The sequence below is a fragment of the Mustela nivalis genome, assembly GCF_964662115.1.
Source record: "Mustela nivalis genome assembly, chromosome: 1".
In the NCBI taxonomy this organism is placed as follows: domain Eukaryota; kingdom Metazoa; phylum Chordata; class Mammalia; order Carnivora; family Mustelidae; genus Mustela; species Mustela nivalis.
The window spans coordinates 25,492,011-25,512,901 of NC_139020.1; the positions used below are offsets into that span (position 1 = coordinate 25,492,011).

Here is a 20,891-nt window from a genome sequence, read left to right on the forward strand (position 1 = left end):
GTGTGATTATAGACCCCTGACCTATTATGGAGGCTCATTTTCAAAACACACACACACACACACACATGCCTTAAAACTTATTGTAAAACTACCATACCCATTAACACGCAGTATTACTGAACACTGGAGTTAACTATGGAAAGGAATCAACTGTGAAAGGAAAAAAATACATATTAATGGGTAATTGTATCAGCTCTGCTTCCCTCTTTCAGCATCCTAAAAAGGGTCCTGCCTTGTAGACCAGTTCTTCTGGGCTTTTGTCATAAGGAATCAGGAAGAAAGAGAGCTGGGGGAAAGATCTGAAGTACACATCCAGGGCTGGAGAAGAGTTAAGGCATGTTTTCAAAGACAAATGCATTCAAGCAGCTATCTTATATGAGAACAGTGGATGAGAGCAAAAAGAGATATTTAAGATATGTTGTTATTTATCTACTTCACGGTGTGTGGGCTATGAGAATTTTTTAAGAGTTATTTCAAAATTAGGTTTCAGGTATTTACCTGTGTATTTGAATATGGCCCTGCTCTAAGACTGGACCAAGTGGATCACAGATTTATAAATATAACACAAAATATTAATCTCAAACTATAGAAATTTCTGGACAAATTCTTAGTAATGTTTGTGGCTACCTAGCTATTTTATGAAATTGTGGAGATAAAAGCCTTTATCAGTAAAATAATATCAATAAGATTGTTAGAAGTTTAGAACGATGAAAATACCCTCATATCTCCTAGAACAGTCCAGGGTGTAAATAACAATATTCTCTTTAAATCAACCAATGAGTAGCCATAGGTGACTATATAATTTTTTTTAACAAATAAAACTTATTGTATTGCTTTTGGAGTTGCCTGTTTATAAATGCTTTAAAAAATCGCTTTTAATTGTAAATAAGCTATAATGACCAATATCAGTAATAAAAATAATACCGTTAATTTTAAAAAATTAAAATATGCAGAGAAGAGGATTGAAAACGATGCTCCTAGGCCTAGAAGGCAGTGAAGAATCTGGTCAATCTACAGCTGGAACGATCAGTGCTTGAGAAATTTACATGTTTTAGCTGGAAAGAGTGAAAACTGGCTATCTTTTCACAAATCATTTTTAAAAGAAATGTCTTGTATTTTCCTGGTCTGAGGTATTAAAGTGCTTTCGTAAAACCTTAACATGGTGCCAATTAAAAACGTGGGAAAGATGCTCCTTTTTTTCAGAATGTTAGAAACGTACCTTTCCACATCTGTATTTGCTCAAAGATTAAGCTTTGTATGGCGGAAGCTCTGGAGTAGAAACATCTCAGTCACGCAAAGCTTGGACTCTCAAAGTTTCATTCATTCGGCCAACATCCCTGGAGCCCCTCCTTTGTGCAAGACACTGTACTCAGTGCCAGGCTGGAACACCGGTTAACAGGAAGCAGCCCCTGCTCTGAGGGAGCTTCCGGCCTGGCCAGGGTACAGCCCAACTAGGAGTTCTAAAAAACAACCTGAAATATCACAAACCAGCTACACAGTGGACGTGCCTCTAATTACCACACGAGGATCAGTCCACAAATGCAAAGTCTCCCTTCCATCTGACACGGGTCGCCACCCCATCTCTCAAGAGCCGGGGCAGAGCTAGGTCTAGAACTCGTGGCCAGAGGTTGTCAGAGGACAGGTTGGCAAGGAGAGACCAGAGGGTAAGAGGAGGCCCAAGCACGGCCCCCGATGGCGATGCAGCAGGTAGGGCGGGAGGCTGGCGGGGGTCAGCTAGGCCTCCCACGTGGATCTCGACGGAGGAAGGTAGGCCGACGTTCTGTGGGCCTAGCCGTCGGACTGGAAGGGTCTACGCGCCTTTCAGCCCCGGTCTCAGGGGCCGGCTCTCGGCGAGGCCCCGCCCCTCCGGCTCCTCCCCTCCCACCCCCCAAGGCGCGCTAGCCCGTCCCGCGCGGCGCCAACCCTTTCCCGGGTCATCGCCCCTCCTCTCTTCCGGGCCGCGAGCCCCCCGCGCGTCTCCTCTGGGCTGTGCGCGCGAGCGCGCGAGCGCGCGCGCGTTCCCCTGCCTGCCTGCCCGCCCTCTCAGCGCGCGCTCCGTCGCCCGACGACGCGGGAGCCACACGCTCAGAACTAGGCTCGCTGCGCTCGCTGTCGCCGAGCGCCGGCCCGCTGAGGCGGCGCCCTCGGTTCCCGGCCCGGAGACGGTCGGGACCGCCACATCTGCGGCCCCAGGGCGGCGGCGGCGGTGGTGAGGAGACCGGGCCGGGGGGAGGCGGACATGGTGGAACTGAGGGCACCGGGAGGAGGGTGGTCCCGGCGCCCCTGAGGCCACGTCGAAAGCTCGCGGCAGGCGGCGCGCCGGGGAAGGGGGAGGAGTGTGGGATCCAACCGGGTTGCATCGGCCCCGGCCCGGCGAGAAGGAAGGATTATGGACCGAGAGAGGTGACCTGAGAGGGTTTCCGCGGGACTTCTGTGGGTTGGGGACGGAGGAGACGCCGCCTCAAGGCGCCTGCCACGTTTACACCGCGCGTTACCCTCCGCTCGCGGTGGGCGACAGCCTTGCGCCTACCCACCCGCCTTCCGCGTCGGTGTGTGTTCTGGAGCCGGGGACCCGGCTTGCTGGCCGGGGGGGTGGGGGTGTCACGCCCGAGGGGACCCCCCGTCTTGGAACCCGGGACCACTCGGAGACTGGAATCGGCCCGGTGGCAGCGGACCGGCGGGCGAACGGGAAGGCGCACCCTGCGAGGGAGGCTGTTTGGGGGGAGGAGGGAAATGGGGCTCCACGGCCCTTCCCCCTTAAGTCGGGGAAAACCGCGATTGCAGAAGTTGGACGCGCTTGCAGGCCGTTCTTTCCAGAGTGGGTGGAGATGTTTGATGCCTACTCACCTAGCACTCCTAGAACCCCGGCCAGAGTGCTTAGCAGCAGGTTTTGATGGCTTACAAAGCCCCAAGTCTCGGCCCCGTGGGAAATCGCGTCTCCTCAGCGTCCCGAGAGCCCGCTTTGTAACGCCAGTGAGGCTGGTCAGGGGCTCCTCAGCCTCACGGCCGGGATCCCCGCTTCCTCAGCCTTGGGAACGTCTGTCAGAAATACTTGTGTCTAGAAACGGTTGCGATTAGCCCTTCGTTACAGCACAGGGAAAAGTACAAAGTTATAAACTCCTGGAAGGTTGGGCTTGCTTTATCCTTTGGGTTTTACGCACGCCGCTGTGAGCAGGGGAGCCTGTGGAACAAAGTAGAACTTGAGGAGCCGCCGCCGCGGTGACTACGTCCCGGGATGACGTCACCGTGCGATATTTAAAATGGGAGCTTTTCGCTCCGAGTGTGGGTGGAGGAATTGTGGCCACTTACTCAAGACGCCTGAGGTCTTCTTGGCCCAGCTCGCTGCTAGTTTCTCCCTCTCAGACTTTATAACTCCCTCTTTTACCTTTCCACACTCTCAGAATTCTAACTGGTGGGAGTGGGTTAATTTTTCTGCTATTCCAGGCATCATTCCTTCAAACCGAAAAAAAAAAAAAAAAAAGTAATTCCATATGACTCATCTTGTGTTACAAGCAATAGAAACCACTAAGTGCTTCTTTCCTTCCTTTCTTTTATTTTTTTGATATGAAACAGAACAAAACAAAAAGGAAAACAAAACCCTACACCGTAGACAAATTAAATGAATGAGGAGAATGAGAAGAGTTAAGGATTCAGTACTCTTCTTTAGTGTGGTTCCTTGTTTTCTTTGGTGAGATGGAAGCTAATGTAGTTCCATCAGCAAGCAATTTTCATCCCATACTGTTTATGAAATTGCAGTGGGCTTTCTTTTCCATTATAAACGGGGTGGGATATAAATATGGCTTTATAAAGTGGAAAAGGCCCAACATTTTTCTTAGGAGGATGCCTCATAGCAGTTGTGGAAGACTGGGGTTGTATGTACCTCTGCAACTCTTATATGCAACCCAGTTCCTCTTGTCTGGTAGCTGGCCAGAGAAGGTGGATTTGGCATTCTAGGGTTCCAGGAGGAAGGTTTGGGTGTCTTCCCATTGGAGATCAGAGTGGGTATGGCTGCCAGCACACCTCTCAGATGACTGTAGAATTTATTTCACAGTGAGATCCCTTGTTTGAATTTGCACAAGGAGTTAAGGAATCATTAGAAGAGACTTTAAGAGGTTTGAGAAAACAAATGTGTGAGAAAACAACTATCAGCTAGATTAGTTGGTTTTTATACTAAACATAGAAGCTGTATGTCTTTGATAATTGGCTCTGGAAAGGATGATATTGCTTAGTAAATGTAGCATCTGAATAACTCCCAAGTTACTTAAAGCAGCCAAATGAATGAGCTCATCACATAAAGACAGAATATACATCGAAACAGTCCCAGGATAAGGTTTTTGCCTTTATGGATTAATCAATGGTAAGTCAGATCTGCCATTTAAACAGTCTTGAGGCAGTTCCACAATGCAGCTGTATCTCTGATTATTTCTTTTGGTTTGATTTTTCTGTGGATGACCCTGAATTTCTACTCTTAAATGTTTTGATAGAGGCACTGTCTTGGGACATATCTTCTAGGTAAACATATCTCTGTTCTTGAAAGAATGTTTATAGAAGAAACTCAGTGCTGCATTTTTTTTCTTTATGTGTAACAGCTTTATTATTCAAATAGGATTCACATAGCATACAATTTACACATTTAAAATCTACAGTTCATTAGTTTTAGTATATTCACAAAGTTACGTAGCCATCACCACAGTTAATTTTAGGGTATTTTCCTCACTCTAAAAAGAAACCCTGTGTTCATTGATGTCTCTCCTTTCCCCCCATAATTCCTGCCCCTAGGTCACTAACCTGCTTCCTGTTTTTGCCTGTTCTGGAAAACTCATATAAATGGAATCATACAATATTTGGTCTTTGTAACTGGTTTCTTTCCCTTAACATGGTGCATTCAAGGTTCACCTCTGTTGTCGCATGTATCAGTACATCATTCCTCTTTGTTGCTGAAGAATATTCCATATTCCATTGCATGTATATACCACATTTATCTGTTCATCATTTGACAAATGTCAGTGTCCATCAGTTGTATATTGAATTTCTTCTACTTTTTGGCTGTTATGAATAATGCTGTGGACACTTGTGTACTTGTTTTTGTGTAGAAATATGTTTTCATTTCTTTTGGGTATGTGGCTATGAGTGTAGAATTGATTGGTCTTTTAGTAACTCAAACTTTTTTTAGGAATTACCACTGTTTTCTATAGTAGCTATACAATATTGTGTTTTAAAATTCAAATTATTTCACAAAATTTTAAACTTAAATTATTGTAGCTAAACATTGACATTTTTTAAAAAGTATATAATGGTATCATTGTAGTGCTTCTCTTTGAGTGATAACCCTGATTTTATTTTGGCCAACCAGGAGCATTTTGGTGTGCCCTCTTTACTGAACTTCTTCACAAAGCTAAGTGATAAGGTTCTTAGTATTATAGTAAGGTCTTTATGGCCTAAATTAGTGATTATTTGTTCCTTTTTCCAGATATGAGCCAATGAAACACAAGATAAAATTGAAAGAAGGGAGCTATGAAGGAGGGATATTTTGCAGAGCTTTTTCTTCCAGTTTTTGTCTTTTGGTTTTTTAAGAAAAACCGTTTTTCTTTGCAGGGAAAGATGAAGAACGAAATTGCTGCTGTTGTCTTCTTTTTCACAAGGCTAGTTCGAAAACATGACAAGTTGAAAAAAGAGGCAGTTGAGAGGTTTGCTGAGAAATTGACTCTTATACTTCAAGAAAAATATAAAAATCACTGGTATCCAGAAAAACCATCAAAAGGACAGGCCTACAGGTAAAGGATTAGATTGGACAGTTGGATTGGACTAAGAGGCTGATAGGTCCTGAAAATGAGTGCATGGCCAGAGGACTAAAGGGTGTCCAGTCCATTTCTTTCACAGTTTAACTACAACATACAGAATTCTGGGGTGTCTTTGGTATTTTCTTTCCTTATGCATTTTAAGATAGAAACATTTGTTGATGGAACCCTACTACTTAGACTTGGGATCACAATATTGTCAGCCCGTGGGAGTTAGTCTTGTGGTTGTAGTTTGGCTTCTGACTGAATGCATTTCTATATGTATCACAAGTACTTGAAGGTTTTCACAATTCTCGAGGACCCCTAAAACTTACCCATGAATGGGTATGGCAAGAGTTGAAAGAAATGAGTCTCTGTTTGTATAAATAGATTACATGTTATATGTTTTTGGAAAAAGTAAATTTTATGGCAAACAAGAACTAAGAATATTAGAAACCTAATGCATTGTTGACACAGAAATAATTTCATTTATACGATACATAATTCTTTTTTATTTTTTTTAAGATTTTATTTATTTATTTGACAGACAGAGATCACAAGTAGGCAGAGAGGCAGACAGAGAGAGGGGAGGAAGCAGGCTTCCTGCTGAGCAGAGAGCCCCATGCGATGCGGGGCTCGATCCCAGGATCCCGGGATCATGACCTGAGCTGAAGGCAGAGGCTTTAACCCACTGAGCCACCCAGGTGCCCCTATACATAATTCTTTATGGTAGAAGCCACCGTAACTGTTTTCTTGATGAAGGTAATTTATTACAACCTACAAGTGGTAAATATTAGCTCTGCAGTTTGAGCTCAAGTCTAACTAACTGACCCTAAATTCTTATGGGCTTCTGCACACCACAGTTTGACCACTGCCCTGTCTCTGAGAGGGTAAGTAACTCTCACTAGCAGCTGTCTTTTTGTACTCTGGTTTATAAGTTACATTTATAGCTTAGAGTAAAGAAGAACAGGCTCCTGCAAAACATGTTCTGGCATGCTCATTCCCTAGTATTTATGTGATCACTTTGTTGAGAGCCTGGGTTCTGCTAAATACCTCAGCTGTCAAACCTTGCCCCATTTGTGGAGGTGGCCACCAAAAAAAATGAAAGTAAGACAGTTGTGACTAAAGAAATTCTTTTATTTATGCATATTGTTGCCCCCAAAGTTTCCTTCTCAATCAGCATTTCTGTGCTTTGATGTAAAAAGGACTTCCTTTCAGTCACTTAGCTCTTCCAAGTGCAAGATTATTCAGGGAGTCTACAAAGGAAGTGAAAATATGTGTATTGAAAACAAAAGTTAAAGTTATTGATGTATTTTTCTCTTCATTTTTATCCAAGGATGTTTCATAGTAGATTGGAAAATGTGATGAATTAAAGTAGAAATGTGGATGTTCCATATAAAGCAGACTCAAGTTATTTTTTTATCTTTTCAGTTGATTCTCTTAATTTTTTTCCTGCACACTTTTATTTTTGATAGAGTGAGTGAACAGCTTTAGTAAGTTAGAGCTATTGAGGCTTTTTACACTGATGTGATTGACATTGGACAAAGGCTTCTGGAAGTGCCAAACCAACTTTTTACTATTACTGAGAAAAGAAGACACTGTCAAGTAAATGCTTAAAGGTCAGAGAGTGTACAGTTTCATTTCCATTAATTCTAAAAACTTGAGGAAAAAAATTAGCTAAACAGGATTAAATTGGCATATGATCAGAAATATCATTATTGAGTCATTTTGAAGCTGTCTTTGAAGTAGAAAACTATTAGACTTAATGATGGGTTGCTACTGTTATAAAAGTGAATAGAATATATAGGATTAGCCAGAGTGAGACTCTTGAATCCATGTAGTAAGTTGGAAGTGTTCGTTTTCTTCTAAAAATTGTTTCTTCACAATATCTACAAATAAGGGCAATTTGGCAATATTATCAAGATCTGTAAAAATATTCCTACTCTTTGAACACTAAGTTTCTAAAAATCTATTCTAGAAGTATAATTAGAAATGCAGATAAATATGTATGAATATGGATGTTTCTTACACTTTATAATTGCAAAAAATTGGAAAGAACTGTCAACATTAAGTAAATGATAGACTATTTTTATGCAGCTTTTAAAATCCTGTTTTTGAAGACTGCTTAATGGATAAGTAGTCACAGTATATAAGTTAAAAAAACAGCACAAAAACATATAAGATATGCAAATGAAGCAGAGTCTCTAAGCATCTTTATTTACATACATATTTTTTAAGCTTTGAGACTACATCACCCTTATTTTAGATAACAAAAACATGTACTTTAAAAAATCTATCTCCTTACCTATAACTGCTTTTGATCCTGGGGCATATGGGACTTTTGAATCAACTTACACAACACTAGAATTTGTAAACATAGACCATCTCAAAGAATGGGACAAATGGCATCTTACATGCTGTAAAATAATTTTTTTACTCTGAATTGCTTACTTGTTAGTGGTCATGATAAGATTAGCACAGACAAAATAGGATATTTAATGAAATAGACTTTGGAGTCCGGTGGTCCAGATACTCACCACTTTATATTAGTGAAGTTAGGCAACTCTGCTTCCTTACTTTCTTACAATGGGGAAGTGATATGTAAATTCGGATAATTGTTAAAATAAAAAGTTAATACATGTAAAGCACTTAAGAAACTGTCCATTGTATAGTAAAACTTCAGAAAGAGTTATTATTTAGAAATATGTATTAGCTGTTACTTACTGAGAACTTTTTCACTGTTCTAAATGAAAATTGAAATCAATAATAAAATTAAAAAAAATTTTAAACAGCATGTTCTATTGATGTCATTGTATTTAATGTTATAATTACTATTTGTCAATAAACTTGTGTTGTCCATATTGGAGAGCTTTGCATCTGAGGAGAGGGTGAAACTACTTAATCTAAATTCACCCAATAAATAAGTAGTAGGATTAGTACTAAAACCTGGGTACTTTTGATTGATTTAGTAATTGTAGAAGCAGTAAATACTTCTATTGTAGCCACCATTTTTGTACGTAGGCAAAATGCTTACTTTAACATATACTTTTGCATTCATTCTGGGATTAGGTAGATTCCATTAGGTAGATGTGGTATTTCTTAGGTTTAAAAAATGGAACAGAGGCTCTGTTGGTTTAGGTATTTTATTTTTTCCCAATTATTTTAATGACTTTTTTTAATTAAAAAAACCCTTTGGTAACAAATAAGCCAGTAACACTTTGGATTAGATTTTAATCATAACTATGTGATATGAACGGTTCTGTATCTTGGACTGATTCTGTATTTATAGAACAATTAAAAGTGAGGATAGGGACACCGTTCTTAACACTATCTGGGATTATAAGTAAGGAAATGACCAAAACATCACAAGAATTTCAAAATATTTCAAACATTGTTTAAGGTCTTTTGTTAGTTAGATTTTGTTACAGTAGCTTGGCCTATTAATACTTCTACCTTTAGAGCTCTGGGTAATTTCATGCAGCTTTAATGCTCATTGGTCTGTTAATATACATGTGAGCTTGAGTAGTTTTTGGCTAAAATGATGCAAAGCCAGTTCTTATGATTTCCCCGGGCTCGAATGAATGTCCTCTCTTTCACCAGGCTGAGTAGTCTTACTGATGATGCTGCCTCTTTGCCTTCAGTTCACATTTATTATCTATTCAGGATAGATATGCCCCTGGGTCTCCATCAGGGTTTATTTGTTTTAAATTCACATTGGCAATACTAATAATATGACATGGTTTATGATTAAGATTCAATTAAAGCTGTTAAAATTACTCTATTTCGTTGCAGATGCATTCGTGTCAATAAGTTTCAGAGAGTTGATCCTGATGTCCTGAAAGCCTGTGAGAACAGCTGCATATTGTACAGTGATCTAGGCTTACCAAAGGAACTCACTCTGTGGGTGGATCCATGTGAGGTGTGCTGTCGGTGAGTTCTTGAGTGTGCCAGCTGAACGGATTACCATGCTGGAACTGATTTTATGAAAATCTCTCAGTTACTGCCTGTTTGTGTGTCTTTGTGGCCAGAAGCTGTTGTTTGGGCTTTCGTAATTGTGAATTTTGTAATCTGAAGGTGAAAGACTGGTTACATTCCTTTTTTACAGCTAAAGAAACTTAAAAACTTAATTGGGTAGGCTTTTTCTAGGGCTCTGCCAAGAAGCTTTTTATAGACCAAGAAGTAGAATTCAGGTACCTAGACTTCTATAGGTCAATTATTGTCTCTCGGTGGTGCACTTGTCTTTCTCCTCTTCAAGTTGGGAAAGAAGTTAAGCCTAAATAGTAATGGATAATAACAACTTTTGCTTGGTTTCTGTTTGTGTCTATTCTTGCTTCCCTCCCCCCTTTTGACTTTTAAGTGACCAAGTATTTTCATGGTCTTGTTTTTATAATGGAGATTTTTCTCATCTCCTAATGAGCAGAATTGTAAAAGGGGAGTGTTAGGTATGATATCTAATTGAATTCCATTCATTCTAAAAACATTCATTGTGGTATAGGCATTCTTAGTTGTGGGGTTTTAAAAAATGAAAGGACATTTTGCTGTCAGGTGTCCAAAGTATAATAAAGGAGAAGAAAGGATAAGCAGATTACAGCAGGGTGATTTATGCTGTGATAGAAATGTGTACAAAATGCAGTGGTTGGTGGCACAAAGGAGAAAGTTACTGCTTCTGCTGGGAATTAGAAAAGACTACCTAGTGGAGTGATGCTAGAGCTGGATGGGGAAGGATGCAGTTGATTAGATGACAAGGTGGGAAAGACATTTTCAAGCGGGAAGAATATGATGAATAACAGATGAATGGAATCCCCTGCAAGTGATTTCCTACAGCTGTTCCTTTACGGTGTTTCTCTTTGGTTTTTAAGTACATTTCACCTGTTGAATACAGTAGAGATGCTTTTTGATGCAATCCTAGTATATTTCAAAGGTGGTCATAGCCTTTGACCTGATCTCCAACAATAAAAGTAGAGGTGATGATATGTCATGACAAAAATCCATAGTAATTCTTCCACTGAATCATTCTGGATCACCTTGGAGCTTCTTGGTATAAGCTGTTTGTGTAAGATTCTTGCTTTGGGAAACTGAGGTGCTAGATTAGTCAGCACTTCTTTCTCAGTTAGAAAAAAGTAGAGCAAGACATCTCAATTTTGGTCCGAGAACGTCAAACATTTTTAGATTTTGGGACTAATTTAGGACTAAGGTCATACTTCACAGACTTTGGCCACTGAACACCTACTGAAGACCTCAGTATATAAGCAATAGCTATCACAAAGTTACTATATTGAATTGCTTACTTTTTCATTAGGCCTGCACTTAGATCCTGACTCACTATTATTTAACACACAGTTCTTTAGTTATGTAGTTTTTCAGCCATAAAAAATTACAAGTAGTGTTTTTCATGTAGTTATAAAGCTACTGAAAGAATATCATGTAGTGGGGCGGTTGGGTGGCTTAGTCAGTTAAGTGCCTGCCTTCAGCTCGGGTCATGATCCCAGAATCCTGGGATCGAGCCCCCAGTCGGGCTTTCTCCTCAGTGGAGAGCCCGCTTCTTTCTCTCCTTCTGCCCGCCTCTCTGCCTACTTGTGTTCTCTATGTCTCTGTCAAATAAATAAATAAAATCTTAAAAAAAAAAAATATCATGTAGTCTTATGTGGAGGCAGGAGCAAAAAAGCTAAAGAGGTGGCAAACTGTGTTATCATCCAGTCAAATAATGATTATTTAATATGATGATCTTAAATCATTATGAGTTGTTTCTATGTTCAAAGATGCTTAAGAAGTTGGGTAATTGTATAAACATTTTGGACAAATTTATTTGAAATGGCTTAAACTAAATCCTGGCACTTGAAGATAGAAACTTTAGTTAAATACACATTCTACTTAGGTGGATGCTTCATGACTTTAATGATTCCAGATAATGAATAATTATTGTGCTTTCATCATATTGATATATGAAAATCTTTGCATTCAGTACCTCTTAATAATTTTACATAAAATTAAAATTTTGGCGAAAATTGGCTGTGATGTGATAATTTTTACAGCTCAGAGAAATCACCTTCAGAATGTGGGGTACTCATTCTGAGATAATAGAACTCCAAAGAAAAAAAGGCATCCTAGCAATTGAGTAGAGGTCATTGTTGTAAGTTAACAGAGGAGATTGCAGTATTGATTAGTGCTTTGGGATCAAAACTGTAAAGATAAATATTCTGAAAATTTAAAAAAAGCTGATATAGCAGTTACATAATTGAACAAATATCTGAGAGTCATTAATAATAACTTACTGGTACACTAGAGACTAAGCTTATAAAAAAATTGAAATGCACTCAAGGGAACATTCTTCATAGTATGATTGAGTTATTCCATCAGGATAAAATATTTGAAGTGTACAGAGAGTGTTATGTAGTTAGAAAGGTTATCACTTAGTGTACTATGTGAGGAGATATGGAATAGATAATACATTCTTCCCATAAAGAGAATGCCTGAGATAGGTTCTTAGCTTTCTTATTTGTCCAACATATTGTATACCTTTTTTTTGGAACTTCTAGAATTCTTTTCCTGATATAGAGCATTAGATACTATTGATTTGTTTCAAATTAACTAAATTGGACTTAATGTTTTAGCAGTGTGTAGTTGAAAAATGCAGTTTAAAAGTTGTCCATACTAATTCTAAGACATTAACTGCACATGCTAACGTTACAGTAATACAGTAAACCACTTCATTTACCATGAAAAGAATATTCATACCAAAATACTAGAAAGGGAAAGATGGAGAACCTAATTGAACTTGCATGTCAAAGAAATCTGAGTTAATAAAGTTTGACCTTCAATCATTTGATGTCTGTCCTTGATGTAGGTTTCTGTTCTACAAAGGTAGGGATTTTTCTCAAATTGCCTACCTTTCTGTTTTACTTGAATTTTGACTCTATTAATGGGCAAAACTGAAGGTAGGCCTAAACCCATTGTTAATATTGCTGACTTTATTAACATGTGAATTAATTAACATTTGTATTGAAATTTGTTGAGTCTTTAAACCGAGGGCAGGATGAAGTGGTATGTTTCATTGCTAAAACTCTGTGCTAAGTAAATTTGAAATTATAGTACAGGAGTTCTGTGTTGTGAAGAACTTGCCTAACCTGCTCAGTCATCTTATACTAGCATGAAGAATCACTAGTTGAAGACACACCAATATCCAGCCAGTTCCAGCTTTCTTGCCTAGCAGATAGGAAACTGTGGCCTAGAGACATTAAATGACTTGCCCCTTTTCACAGAGCTAGTTAGTGGGAGAGCCAGAACCAGAAAGATGTCCAGTGTTCTTTCTACCGTCTGTAGCAATTCCTTTTATGAGATAAACTGAAAAAGAATAGAAGAGGGAGTTATGTCCCATATTTAGGTAGCATTTATGGCCCCATTCAGCCTGCGTGAGAGTGGAAGACAGCACAACTATATAAAGAAGTAGAACTCACCTTTGAGGCTACATGATTTCCATAAAACTTTCAAAGGCTTTATTATAGTTTGGCCTTTTACTTTATTATACATACTGATTCAGAAATAATTTGAGACAAGATTTACTTAAAATGAAATTAATTGATATAGTTATTATTAACTCCGCTTTTCTATTAAGGTTGTTTTGGGTTTTTTTTTTTTAAGCTTAAAATCATGTTGTCTAACTTTAATTACATATTGTGTAAGAACTAGTTAACAATTCATTTCTTTTGACCTAACTAGAAATTGTTTCATAGTGTTTATGTTGTGCAGTCTATCCAAATAGATTTGTGGGTTTCTCCTATACTCCAAATGAAAACTAGTTTTATGAGGCACCGAGTGGCTCAGTTGGTTAAGTGTCCAGCTCTTGATTTCAGCTCAGGTCGTCATCTATGCGGCATGAGGTCAAGCCTGCACTGGACTATTCGCTGAGCATGGAACCTATTTATGATTCTCTCTCTCCTTCTCCCCTGCCCCCTCCATCCTGCTTCCCCTTTTGCCCATGTGCTCTTTTGCACAAGTGCTCGCAGGCTCTCTCTTTCTACTGGTTTTACTATTCATTATGCTATCTTCCCTCATTGAATAATTTATTTTCCTTTTTCTTTTAGTAGCCAACAGCCAAAGTTACATATTCTAATAATTATTTTTCTAGCTCAAGTCTCTAAAAGTATTTTGGCAGAATTAAAAAGCTCATTTTACTTTCTAAAAACAAAAATCAAGATGAGAAGTAAGCAGTTTTCCTAGCATGAGATAAGCAATATAATTCAAGTAAAACCCCTTTGTTTTCAACACTTGTTTTTCAGTTGCCACAGTTCTCATTTTTGTCAGTGTGGATACAGGCAAACCAGGTCCCTTTTTTATTTAATCATGGAGGTCAAAGGAAATGACTCGTTGATTTATGACTTGAATTACTAACATCTACATTACAGTGGTTAGTTAAAAACACAGGAGAAACTTTTACCGTACAACCAGTTTAATGATACATAAAAAATGTAAACTGAATTTCTCTTTGGTGTTTTAAGTAACTATTTTTGTTAAAATAGGAAAGTAGGAAAGAAAATTGGGAAAGAGAATGGAATCATTTTTATTTGTACTTAAATAAGGCAGGGGTAGAAAGTCGTGGGCTGCCTATTGGCATAGAATTGAGTTAAGATACTATATATGTCGGGTTATGTTCTGGGAGGGTTCCTTCTTTGCTTTGGACCAATGGCATGTCCAAGCCTGTTTGTTTTTATGGACAATATCTTGCTTTTGTTGATGGTACTTAAAGGTTTATGAGTTTGTTTGTTTGTTTAATCCTTAGGTATGGAGAGAAAAACAATGCATTCATTGTTGCGAGCTTTGAAAATGAGGATGAGAATAAGGATGAAATCTCCAAGAAAGTTACCAGGGCCCTTGATAAGGTTACCTCTGATTATCATTCAGGATCCTCTTCTTCAGATGAAGAAACAAGTAAGGAAGTAGAAGTGAAATCCAGTTCCATGACTGCGACCCCAAGCCCTGTGTACCAGGTAACCATGGAATGGCTTTCTATTAAATGTTGTGAGCAGGACTTGCCAGGTCATTCTAGGTAGTCCTGCTCATGTTGCCCAGGATTTCTGATTTGAGATTTTGAATGCCAATTCTTTTCCATATAAAAGGAAGCTATTCTTTAGAGATGTAATTGGGCATCTGAGTCACTTTATCAAGGGTCTGCTTTTACTACTCAGTTAAGTAGAATGAATACATTTTATTTATTTATAATAAATATATTTTAAAAAGTGTGGGAAAGACTAGAAAAAGTCATGGTGATGAAACATTCCTGATATTTTTAAATCTTTATTGTATTAAAAAGTAGGTATTGAGGGGCACCTGGGTGGCTCAGTGGGTTTAAGCCTCTGCCTTTGGCTCAGGTCTTGATTTCAGGGTCCTGGGATCAAGTCCCACTTTGGGCTCTCTGCTACTTGTGGTCTCTGTCAAATTAATAAAATCTTTAAAAAAAAAAAAAAAAAAAGATTCACATTAAAAAAAAAGTAACTATTCAGTTTTTGTAGTCTTCGACACTTGTAATTCATACCATTGGGGTTAACTTTCTTTTCTCCACGATTAAAAAGAAACTTCACTGAATTATATATGAGTTAATTTTTCACTCAAGTTAAAACATTATCTCCTTTACTTCAACAGTTGAGGAGTTAGATAGCAACCAGGCTTACAAATTTGTCCACTTATTTATTATCTACACCCCACATACCAAAGAATATTTAATATACTTTTAAAAATTCTTAATATAGTATTCCTCTTTGGCAGAGAAGATAAGTCAAAAAAATGAAAGAAAGCTTTTTTTTTTTTAAAGATTTTATTTATTTATTTGACAGAGATCACAAGTAGGCAGAGAGGCAGGCATAGATAGAGGGGGCAGCAGGCTTAGGATTTAATCCCCGGACTCTGGGATCATGTCCTGAGCCGAAAGCAGAGGCTTTAACCCACTGAGCCACCCAGGCGCCCCTGAAAGAAATCTTTTGAGTTGAGCCTTATTCCGTGCATGTACTTTTTTCTAATTTTGAGTATATTTTAAAATATATCTTTTTATTAATTTGGTCTTATTTAGACATACTGAAACATAACAGGTTCAAGGTAGGGTTGGATTTGGGCTTTAATAAGATTTTAAACCTTGGGGCGCCTGGGTGGCTCAGTTAAGCGTCTGCCTTCATTCAACTCAGGTCATGATCCCAGACCCTGGGATCAGCCCACACTGGGCTCCCTGCTCAGCGGGAAGCCTGCTTCTCCCTCTTCTACTCCCCCTGCTTCTGTTCCCTCTCTTGCTGTGTCTCTCTCTGTCAAAAATATAAGTAAAAACTTAAACAATAACAACAATAATAATTTAAACCTTAATGAGTAAGAAATGAGAGTTTCGAGTATGAGAAACTAAATCTTTATATTCACCATACATTTATATAATGAACATGCTTTCAATACAACTTAATTTTTCATTTCTCTCTTTTTTTCATTTGTTGAATTATCTTTTTAGGCTTATGCGGAAGATTAGTCTGAGGATTATCATTTTTAGGAATATATGTGTATATATATGCATATTGTAAGATACCAAGCACTTGTTGTAAACAACTTTAAACAGTGTAAAAGAGCATAATAACCAAGTCCTCCCTCACCACTCCCCAACCACCCATCCCGTCCTGTACATTTCCATGGACGTAGTCATTACCAGTTATTTTTGTATTCTTCCTAAAAGATTCTCTATATAGATAAGTAAACTTTATATTTGTATTTTAGGGATCATTTTTAAGATTTTTGTCATAAATTTTGGGCTTTTTTTCTCTCTGCATAATGTGTTACAAACTCTAAATTACTGCTGTTAAATTGCCTATAATTCGTTCACATGTTGCAATTTTATCTCGGAATTTTATTGTTACTCAACAAAGCAAGAAAGTAAGTCTCAAACTGAATTGATTGCTGCTGATATTTTACAAGTAAATTGACCTTTAATTTTTAGATTTTCCTTTTAAATTGTATTTATTTCCCCCCATGTTGAGAAACTGTTGGGACAAAATTATAACAAAGGCATAGAAATTGAAATGTCTTTTGTGTGCTTTTAAAATAAAACATTTTTCCTTGACATTATTTTCACTAACAAAACATTTTATGACAGAAAAGCATGGCTGTTAGAAGCCATCATGTAGAAGGCTAGTGCAAGTGGCCCACTTTAATGTTTTCTTCCTGTCCATGTTTTCATCTTGAACCTAGCATTACTAAAAGGTTTAAAAAGGGGCTTATCAAAGTAAGGATACAAAATTCCTAGCTTGGGATCTTTGTTCTCTTAGGAGTGTGTTTTTTTAAAGGTACCCCCAGAGATTACTAATTAAGAAGTGAAGTTTGTCATTTTTCCCCAAATTGATCTATAGATTCAACTACATATCAATCAAAATCCCAACAAGGTTTTTCTAGAAAATGACAAATTGATTCTAAAATTTATAAAAAGGAGAATCAAGTTCAGAGACCTTATACTTATATAAAGCTATTATATCTATCAAGACAGTGTGGTAAAGATTTAAGATTTTATTTATCTATTTGACAGACACAGCAAGAGAGGGCAAGCAGGGGGAGTGGGAGCAGGAGAAGCAGGCTTCCTGCTGAGCAAGGAGCCCAATGCAGGGCTCAATCCTAGATCTCTGGAAAGCAGAGTCTTAACAAATGAGCCACCCAGGCACCCCCAGTGTAGTAAAGATTTAAAGACACAAATATATTAATGGAACAAAATAGCGCAGAAACAAACCTATATATGTAGTCTTTTTTTTTTTTTTTTTTTTTTTTAAGGAAAGTCTCAAAGCAGTTCAATAAGGAAAGTCTTCAAGAGCTGGTACAAACAATTGGATACTCTATACAGGAAAAGAAACAAACCTTAACTGCTACTTGACAGCATACACAAAAAATTTAATTTGAGATGGGTCATAGACCTAAACATAAAAGCTAACTCCGACACTTTGAGAAAATATTGAGAGATAGCTTTATTATTTGAGATAAACTAAGATTTCTTCCAGGGGATACAAAAAACACAAGAAAAGAACTTGATAAATTTGACTTCATCAAATTTTAAAATCTTTGCTCATCAAAACAAACCATTAGGAAAATGAATGGGCAAAACATAGACTGGAACAAAATATTCTCAATACATACATCAAAGAACTTGTTTCCAGAATATACTTTATAAATCATTCCTATAAATCAATAATAAAAGACAAACAACCCAATTAAAAATAACTGGGCAGAAGATGTGAATAAACACTGTACAAAATAAGTTATATAAATGTCCAGTAAACACATGAAAAGGTGCTTAGCCTTTTTTGTCATCTGGGAAATGCAAATTAAAACCATAGTGAAACACTACTTCTTCCAGAATGGCTAAAATTAAAGTCTGACACCACCGACTGTTGGCAAGGATATGAAGTAGCTAGATTCATACACTGTTGGTGGGAATGTAAAATGGTACAGCCAATTTGGAAAACTCTGGCACTTATTACATATGCACCTACCCTGTTACTCAACAATTACACCCTTAAGTATTTAACAAGAGAAATGAAAATAAGTATTTCCGAAGTCATGTATTAGAATGTTTATAGCAGCTTTTTTCATAATAATAAAATGGAAAACAACCAAAATGTCCATTAACCCGTAAATGGGAGAAAAATTATGAGGTTTTCACACACAATACTAGCAATAAGACAGGATGAACTAATAATAGACACACGATGGAAAGACCTCAAAAACATTTGATTGGGCAAAGAATTTTGCCATACACAAATGAACACATGCTAAATGATTCTATTTTTATGTGAAGTTAACGAACAGGGAAAACTCAGTCTGGTGATAGAAATCAGAACAGTGGTTGATTTGGGGGTATGAAGATTAACTGGAAGGGGTATTTTAGGCTCCAGAATTTTGTCTTCTGATAGGTTTGTTGTTGTTGTTGTTGTTGTTTTAATAAAGATTTTATTTTTAAGTAATCTGTACACCCAAAGTGGGGCTTGAACTCACAACCCCAAGATTAAAAGTCGCATACTCCTCTCACTGAGCCAGGCAGGCATCCTTCTTTCTGACAGTTTTAAAACCTTTTCAGCATCCTAGTATAAAAAGAAATGAAAACCATTTCACTTTGCTACCTGTTTGTAGTATAGGTCAATTATTAGTTGGAACTCTAAATTTTTCCTTATTTTTTCATTATTTTATATAATAAAGGATTAACTATACTAAGGTTATTCATTAAAGTGTTGTTTTATTTGTTGTGCATTGTTTTTTAGTAGTAACACACTGAAAACAGCCTAACTGTTCCATCAGTAGGACACTAGTTAATTTAGTTACGGCATATTCCTTGCATTACATTTGGCTGTAGAATAATGAAAAAGGGCCTTATGTATTGATAGGAATATCTCCAAGATATATTTATCAAGGGCAAAAAGGAGTAAACAAAATTGTATGTGCATGTTTTTTAAAATGTGTGCATTGATGTACACCCACGTATATGCATGAAATATTTCTAAGTGTATACACACAAAAAAATAATAATTAGTGTCATTTGCCTCTGAGAGGGTAATCAGATAAAGGGGACTTTTTACTGTATATACTTTTATATACCTTTTGTATTTTCTATGATATGAATACAGTTTTACATAAAATACAAATTTTAAAATACTTGTACTAAGAAAGAGCAGATTAGAAACCAGAGAATTCAGAAACTCATAGTCACATGGTATAGCATTCTGAGCAAGAGGGTCCAAAACTGCTAATAACTTGAATAATGTGAACTTATGTTCCATAAGACTTAGGGGATAATCTAAGACTGTTGTTCCCAAACACAAATTGGCTACATCAGAATCACCACCTACACTGTGAAGTTAATGAATACTTGTGGTCAGAATACTTGGCCTCTTTTTAAAAAAATTTTGTTATTCTTACTGTTCAGTAGACCAGGGCTAGGGCATGAATATTCTGTGTTTTAAAAGCCTCTTAGGTGTCTCCTTATTAACCAGCCAGCTGTGGAAACTACTGGTCTAAAACGTGTGTCCTAAGAAAATAATAATAATAAAAAAAATAAAGCATGATTGTCCTTTCAAGCTTCCATTCATTTCTGTTTTGATCTTTTCTGCTTGTTTTGAGTTTATTCATTTTCATTCATTCAGAAAACTAATCGGTCACTTACTACATATGAAGTTTTTAATATACTTAGATCTAACCATAGGAATGTCACTTAGATCTACTCTTAAGGGTATGGCTGAGTGATTTTGTTTTTCTTTAATGGTAATCTGGAAATTCACCTTGTTTTTACATATAATGTGACTGATTTTTCCTTTGAATTAATAACTTGTTTTCTCTTTCATGCAGATTTCAGAATTGATGTTCCCACCTCTTCCATTGTGGCACCCTTTGCCCAGAAAAAAGCCAGGAATGTACCGAGGGAATGGTCATCAGAATCACTATCCTCCTCCAATTCCATTTGGTTATCCAAATCAGGGAAGAAAGAATAAACCTTATCGCCCAATTCCAGTAACATGGGTACCTCCTCCTGGAATGCATTGTGACCGGAATCACTGGATTAATCCTCACATGTTAGCACCTCATTAGCTGCTTTTGATTCTGTTGGTGTCAGTGTTGAGAGAAGGTAGAATAAGGCTGACCACATTAAAAGTTAAAAGTTCATACTCATAGTAGTAAAGTTAGATGGGCCAAACCGTCAAACTTATTTTTATAGAAAAGTTATTGATAATAATCTTTCTTAAAAAATATATATGCACTTTAGATATATTGATATAGTTTGAGAAACTTTATTAAAGTTAGTCAAGTGCCTGAGTTTTTAATATTGGACTTGAGTATTTATATATTGTGCATCAACTCTGTTGGATACGATAACACTGTAGCAGCAGACGATCTGTTCTAGCACCTTTGAGCATTTACTTTATGGAGAGTATGTAAGTTATTTATACACAGGAAATCTATTTTATGTCATTGTTTAGAAGAATTGCGTGAAATCATGTAGTTGCAAATAAAAAGTAGTTTGAGGCATGACAATGTGTGCTTCTTTTCTGTGCATAAAAAGGAGAAATAGCAAAGGGAATTACTTCACTTTAATGTGTTTGAATACTAAGCAAAGAAAAA

General features: G+C 37.5%; 1 protein-coding gene and 1 long non-coding RNA gene across 7 annotated transcripts in view; one reads left to right on the plus strand and one right to left on the minus strand.

Moving 5' to 3' along the window:
* Positions 1-5,589, minus strand: part of LOC309870175 — a 102,231-nt gene extending 96,642 nt beyond the window's left edge. For all 4 annotated transcript variants that reach the window (XR_014314528.1, XR_014314529.1, XR_014314530.1 and 1 more), the window contains exon 1: positions 2,848-5,589. This is a non-coding gene — a long non-coding RNA (uncharacterized lncRNA). The remainder of the gene's footprint in view (positions 1-2,847) is intronic.
* BTG3 (BTG anti-proliferation factor 3) lies at positions 1,930-20,798 on the plus strand. Of its 3 annotated transcripts, none has more exons than XM_082742319.1 (5): positions 1,930-2,206; positions 5,596-5,774; positions 9,570-9,707; positions 14,554-14,761; positions 20,121-20,798. In XM_082742319.1, exons 2-5 carry the CDS (start codon positions 5,602-5,604, stop codon positions 20,358-20,360), a joined length of 759 nt encoding a protein of 252 aa, XP_082598445.1. In that variant the 5' UTR covers positions 1,930-2,206; positions 5,596-5,601; the 3' UTR covers positions 20,361-20,798. The 3 variants fall into 3 exon arrangements, with proteins under 3 accessions (XP_082598445.1, XP_082598444.1, XP_082598443.1); XM_082742318.1 differs by having other exon boundaries at positions 1,931-2,403; XM_082742317.1 differs by having other exon boundaries at positions 1,933-2,209.
* The last annotated feature ends 93 nt before the right edge of the window (positions 20,799-20,891 follow it).